The sequence below is a fragment of the Octopus bimaculoides genome, chromosome 13 (genome assembly GCF_001194135.2).
Source record: "Octopus bimaculoides isolate UCB-OBI-ISO-001 chromosome 13, ASM119413v2, whole genome shotgun sequence".
Taxonomy (NCBI): Eukaryota; Metazoa; Mollusca; class Cephalopoda; order Octopoda; family Octopodidae; genus Octopus; species Octopus bimaculoides.
This window is the reverse complement of record NC_068993.1, coordinates 5,488,047-5,494,625: the sequence shown is the minus strand read 5'-3', so window position 1 is coordinate 5,494,625 and position 6,579 is coordinate 5,488,047. Positions and strand designations below refer to the sequence as shown.

At 36.2% G+C, this 6,579-nt stretch overlaps 1 protein-coding gene across 2 annotated transcripts in view; it reads left to right on the top strand.

Annotated features, from left to right (window-relative positions):
• LOC106872415 (organic cation transporter protein) overlaps window positions 1-6,579 on the top strand; it is a 14,654-nt gene that overhangs the window by 2,113 nt on the left and 5,962 nt on the right. The window contains exons 2-5 of one of the 2 annotated variants that reach the window (XM_052972311.1): window positions 2,716-2,832; window positions 4,034-4,407; window positions 5,234-5,337; window positions 6,137-6,291. In XM_052972311.1, coding sequence (XP_052828271.1) covers window positions 2,778-2,832; window positions 4,034-4,407; window positions 5,234-5,337; window positions 6,137-6,291 — 688 coding nt within the window. In that variant the 5' untranslated portion in view covers window positions 2,716-2,777. Of the gene's footprint in view, window positions 1-2,592; window positions 2,833-4,033; window positions 4,408-5,233; window positions 5,338-6,136; window positions 6,292-6,579 lie in introns of those variants that run through there. The other variant, XM_014919411.2, reaches the window with a different exon arrangement.

The following is a 6,579-nucleotide window of genomic DNA, read 5'->3' as shown; positions in this document are numbered from 1 at the left end:
CATATATGTACATACCTACATCTACATGTATATATAGATGCATATTCGGGTACAGGACGTTAGAGAAATGAACGGGAACATAAAAACAAAACGGACTTTGTTTACAGACAACAGAACGAACACAGGAAAACAAACAAGCCACTTGGAATTAATACTTCATCAGTTGCCTCTATTCTAAAACCAGGCGTTTCGAAGATAAGGCAGGGCGAACTCTTAGAATAGTTTCTTCCTGAGTAGTGGATTAACCCACTAAACAGAGGAATCCAAGGTGGCAAAAACAAACCAAGACAGGAAAAATTGGACAGTGAAAACAACATTAAAAAGCCGTACGGCCAAACGCGTGGGATATTAAACGCTAGTGAAATGACGAAGCTGGACGGAGAGATAGTAGCTACGTCTCGCCTTTAAGCTGGCTGGAGTGAGAAAGAGAGAAGTGACCAGAAGTCACATGTGAGCAGAGAGGATTGGTAGAGGGAGGAAATAGGACAAGAGACAGGGGAAGAGGAAGAGAGAGATACGTATAGCAGTAAAGGGTAGAAGCACGGACAGCAGAACGAAGCAGGGCGGGAGAGGAAGATAGGTAAGAAGATAGATAGGGATAGATAGATAGATAGATAGATAGATAGATAGAAGAGTCGCGTCAGAAATATAAAGTTGAAATTTACTTGCAAATGGACGCGTGCGTTCGATGATATAATAAATACAAATGATTACCAAATCCACTCAAGGCTTTGGTCGGCTCGAGGCTATAGTAGAAGACACTCACCCAAAGTGCTACGCAGTGGGACTGAACCCGGAACCATGTGGTTGGTAAGCAAGCTACTTACCATACAGCCACTCGATGCTACCTCGTATATTAGAATCCTTCATAGAATCTAGCTGATAACATTCCGCAATTAACCGTTTTAAAATTATTAAGAACTCCCCAACAACAGTAATAGCATTAACCCTAACAAGAGCAGAAGCAAAACTCACTTTCTCTACTTTCAGTCAGCATCCCAGGCATCTGGTAGTTCGTGCAAAGCTGCTAAGTTGAAACTGAGTTCGTCAACCTTTTGTGTGTAACTGTTAGACCTGCTACTGTCCTGTTACTGTTATTCCTGCTACGATTCTCCCTCAATACTCACTGCATACGAAGACACAACAGCAACTATAACAGCTGCAGCGATTAAATTTGATGCCTATATTATTAGATTTCAAATTTCTATTTTTTCGTTTTATTTTCATTTGCTCATCAAAGAATGGGGACAATTCCAGGCTGACAAAAGTAAAAGCCACTTTCTTCTTTCATAGTTCCACATTTCTCATGACCCCCCACCCAACAGATAAAATTGCTCCGGAAGATGGCAAGGAAGATGCGCTGGAACAGCCACCCTGACTCACGGGGCTTGCACTTGCGGATAGCAAATAATAATATAAAGAATAACCAACATAGATGTAACAATTTATATAATAATCCTTTCTACTATAGGCACAAGGCCTGAAATTTTGTGGTGGGAGCTAGTCGATTACATCAACCCCAGTGCTTAACTGGTATTTATTTCATCGATCTCGAAAAGATGAAAGGTCAAGTCGACCTCGGCGGAATTTGAACTCAGAACGTGAAGACGGACGAAATGCCGATAAGCATTTTGCCCAGTGTGCTAACGATTCTGCCTGCTCGGCGCCTCTTCACAATTCATATAACAAAAATAACAATAACAACAAAACACGATGTACTGTTGTGAATAGTTGTGATAGTGGTTGTGGTAATAACTATAAGTGTAGTAGTAGTAGTAATAGTAATAATAATAATGATAATAATAATAATAATAATGAGAACGGGTATAATAAATTTGGAGCTCTTCGGGGAATAAATGATATTTATAATAACACCCCAATAGCAGTGAACAGGGATATCGTCCAGGCGCTAAGAACGTTGAAGTTCTCAACTGCCACCGGCTTGACTATAAACCTGTCCGAGAGCGGCCGATGCTTTGACAGTTTGTTTTTCTCATCCCGGGATGCAGCGGAGTATGGACAGGTAGCCGACAACACCAAGTTGCTGCCGGAGAAGGTGTCACAGTATGTGGCATCCCAATGAAACAAACGATCAACATTTTTTACTCCACACAACTCGACAGAAATTATAAATTATTTTTTTCTAATTTCCAAAATCCTCATCGTATTTATATGCTAATATAATTTATTGCTTTGAAACCTATTGAACTCTTACTCGTGTATTATTCTTATGAAATTTATCGAACATTTGAATTTTTATTATTTCGTATAAATGTGAAATTTATTGAATGCCTGGATTTGATTTTTGAGCATCGCGTATCGCTATGAAATTTTCTTCTGTGCATTTACTTACTTTGACACGTTAATCTTTTTTTTTTTCCTTATTTACCATTGAAAAACAATAAAGAATTGCTGAAACCGGTATGGTATTATAATAAATAAATTTATAAAACAATTTGTAAGACTATAATCGTTTAAAAAATCAGGTGCATTTTCATCCCCACTAACTAATTTTACTGTATTCGTACTTGCGTGGAAGATAGTTTCAATTTCTATTGAGAGTGTCTTAATTTAAAAGGACACTGATGGAAATAGAGTATCTTATTTTTGCTAGAAATATAGAAGAATAAGCCTTGGTTTTGAATATGTTTATATTGTGAATAAACTTGAATAATATTACTCTTCTGTTGATGTTTTTCTATTTTTCTTTTCAAGCATTCTCCTGGGAGAAGAGAAACGCAAATTTGAAGAGAGATTTCAGGAAATCTGTTTTTAACATGGCTGAATCTATAATACATCCAGTTGAGGCGAACAAAGAACTGGAGGATACACGTAAAAACGTTTTTCATTTTATAGTTCAAACTTGAATTTGATAAAAAATAATTCACATACACCTTCCAATGTCGTTCATGCGTTAAACCAACAAATTCTTGGCTCTGATTTTTGCTGGCTGAGTCATATTTGTACTGCATATGATTTAACTGATTCTTTATTCATTTAAAGAAAAAGAATAATTAGATATCTAAGAGAACATTTAGTATTATAAGGGAGTAATTATCACTATAAACTGCACAAAATGTCGCTACAAAGTACGAAAAGTATTTTTTCCAGCACTCTTTTGATCATATCAGTAACTAGGCATACATGAATTTGACCAGCTCCAGTCATCAAACAACCAATTTGCTTATAAAGTAAACAATTCCAATAGCTTCAGTTCTCTGAAGCTACTAATTTGCATCCCGCAAGTGTTAATTTATTCAATATCCGGGGCCTGTCAACAGGGCTTTATGTTTAAATAGCAGGGGCCTGTCAACGGGGATCTCAGTCATACAGCATCAAGATATGATTTAAGATATGCAAGCTATGTGGTAGATATATAAACAAGGCTAAAACACCAATTTTTTGACATCATCATACATCTAGTCTCGGAAGGAGGTGGGCTGTCAGAATCGATGTAGCGCCGGCCAAAGTGTTTAGCAGCATTTCCTCCATTTTCCCATTGAGTTCGAAATTCACCGAGGTCAACTTTGCCTTTCATCCTTTTGGGGTTGGTAAATTAAGCACCAGTTGCGTACTGGGGTCGGTATAATCGACCAGTCCCCTCCCAACAAATTTCAGGCCGTGTCCCTATAGTAGAAAGGATTTTTAAAGATAATCTGTTTCCTTATCATCATCACCATCAAGATCCCTTCAGTGGTGCAGCCAGTCGTTGACGTGTCACATTGGACGCTTTCATAGTCAGCTGTCGTCACCGGTTTCTGTTCTGTCATGCGTAGCAGGTTCGCAATGTTGTGACCTATCCAGTCCTCAATGTTGCCAAATCAGGATATTCTGTCTGCCTCTCTTTCGCCCTCTCTCAAGAATGATTTGGGGCAGGGACTTGTGGTGGGATACATGACATAAAAAATCTTGATGTATTCTTTTCAGTTTGACTTTTATAATTAATATTTAATCAGAAACAACTTTTATTTTTAAATCGAGTATTACAGTATACCTCACATAATTTATAATATTCATATTTCTTTTTTTCCAGATATATCAGAAAAGGGTATTATACAGCTTTTAGAAAAATGTAGTGTTTTTGGACCGTATCAGCGTAGGTTGTACACTTATATATTAGTTTCAAAGATATTTTCAGTAATAACAGCAATGAGTATAACGTTTTCCACTGGAAATGTTCCCTTCTTATGCTACCCACCAAACTTTAATGCTTCGACAATTCCTGCAAATCTTACAGAGAATGAATATTTACAAATGCTTCGACCAGACGGCGACGATCAATGTTCTGTATATAACAATAGTTTCACTGGGACATATTATACAACACCACCAAGTAATTCATCTAAACTACAGTGTTCTTATGGACGGAAATTTCTGACGGAGGAGTTTTCTACAATTGTAAGCGAGGTGAGTGAATCGATTCCTGTAAACAAATATGTATAAGTATGGACATTAGTGAAAGGATCATACTCACATATACGGGCGTGTGCACACATACTGTAAATGGAATAGTTGCTTCATGTCATCTATAATTGCTAACCATAGTCCGGTATCTACAACAGGTGGTATTTATTAGAGTGTCTGGACGTGAAGTCGATGGTTATCTTGATGTTCTGATCGGCGGAGTTTACTATGTGTTTGATGTCTTCCATCGAATGTTTGTTTTGTATTTCCTGTGTGTCACCCTGTAGCGTTGTTTTAAGTACAATGTTTATGATGTCGACATATCGAGAGTACATTGCATTAGGTCTGGGTCTTTCCATACAGTAAACAGTGGCATGGCAACATACTTACATCAACACAGAGATGATAATTCTGACAACATTACTTGCAAAAGTGTACGGTAAAAAAATTCTGATAATGTAACTGAAACTGAAGTAGATCACAGTCAGAGCGTGTGTTTGTTGGCAGTATGATTCTTCAAAAATGTGTGCGCGCGTGTGTAAATAATTGTTAAAAAGGATACAATTATCTCAAGTTAACTCGTTGTGTTTAACCGATGTCTCATTACCGGGCTGATTAACTAAAATACTGAGCCAAATTTTCTCCTGCTAAATCATTGAATGGAATACGAACAAATACGATATTGCTAATTAATCGATATTCTCATTATATTAAAGCATAATTTAAATAGATTCTAAGACAAATGATCCATATTGAAATTAAACAAAATTTAATAATATTTTTCAGTTTGTAACATTATTGACAATTTTTATTTTTCATTTTCTTACAGTTTGATTTGGTATGCGAAAGGAAATGGTTAAAATCCACTTTGCAATCAGTTTATTTTGCTGGTTATCTTTGTGGCTGTATTGTATTTGGTATTTTATCTGACAGGTAAGAGATATTTCAATAAATCATATCAAATGTATATCCAGTTTATACTGTTGAAACTTGACATTCTTCTGATTTGTACATTTCACTAGAATTCTTTATTTCGAATAATTTCCACATCACAGAAAACTCAATCATCAGGCGAAGAAGTTATGGTTTCATTTCCCCCACCTCGAATGCTCAAATGGAAATTTATTACTTCATATGCTTGCTAATAGACATATAAAAAAAAATATGAATATCACAACTTCACATTTCTTTGCACACTTCCAGCATTTCATGCCCCAGTAAGAAACAGTTTTCAAATTTTGGCACAAAGCCAACAATTTCGGGAAAGAGATTAAATTGACTAAATCGTTCCCAGTGCTCCACTGGTACTTATTTTATCGACCTCCCCCCACCACCAAAGGATGAAAGGCAAAATTTAACTCTAAAAGGAAAGAAGTACAAAATGCCACTAAGCATTTTGCCCGGCGTGCTAACACTTCTCCTGCTTGAAATTTTTGGGGAGTGGGCCAGTCGATTAGATCGATCCAGTATGCAACAGGTACTTAATTTATCGACCCCGAAAAGGATGAAAGCAAAGTCGACCTCGGCGGAATTTGAACTCAGAACGTAGCGGCAGACGAAATACCGCTAAGAATTTCGCCCGGTGTGCAAACGTTTCTGCTAATTAATAGAACAACTCAATCTTGTATTTGTAGATATTTTATATCATCGTTGATTAACAATTAATTTTTTAATGAAATTTTCATTCAGTTTTCAAATAAATAATACAGATTGCATTTCTCTTTTCGTATAGATTTGGCAGGAAAACCATGCTGCTTTGGGCACTCATATTTGTAACTGTCTGTGGACTTGGTAAAATCTTCGTACCATTGTTGGCCATTCTTATGATTCTCTATAGTCTTCAAGCTCTTAGCCATATTGGCACTTCAATTACCTTCTATACAATAAGTAAGTTCTTTCTTTAATATGTTTACTTCTTGGTCTGTGTGTGTGTGTGCCTAGATGTTTGCGTATGTGCATACATATACACATATTTCTCTCAGAGAGATAGTGATGCAGATAAAAACGATTAAGCTTTATATATATATATATATATATATATATATATACATACGTACATACATACATACATACATACATACATATAGATGTTTGTATATATTGAAAAATAAATTTTTATATGGAGTATAAAAGACATAGAAGACTCTGAGGAGAATCTATACTTTTTTTTTAACT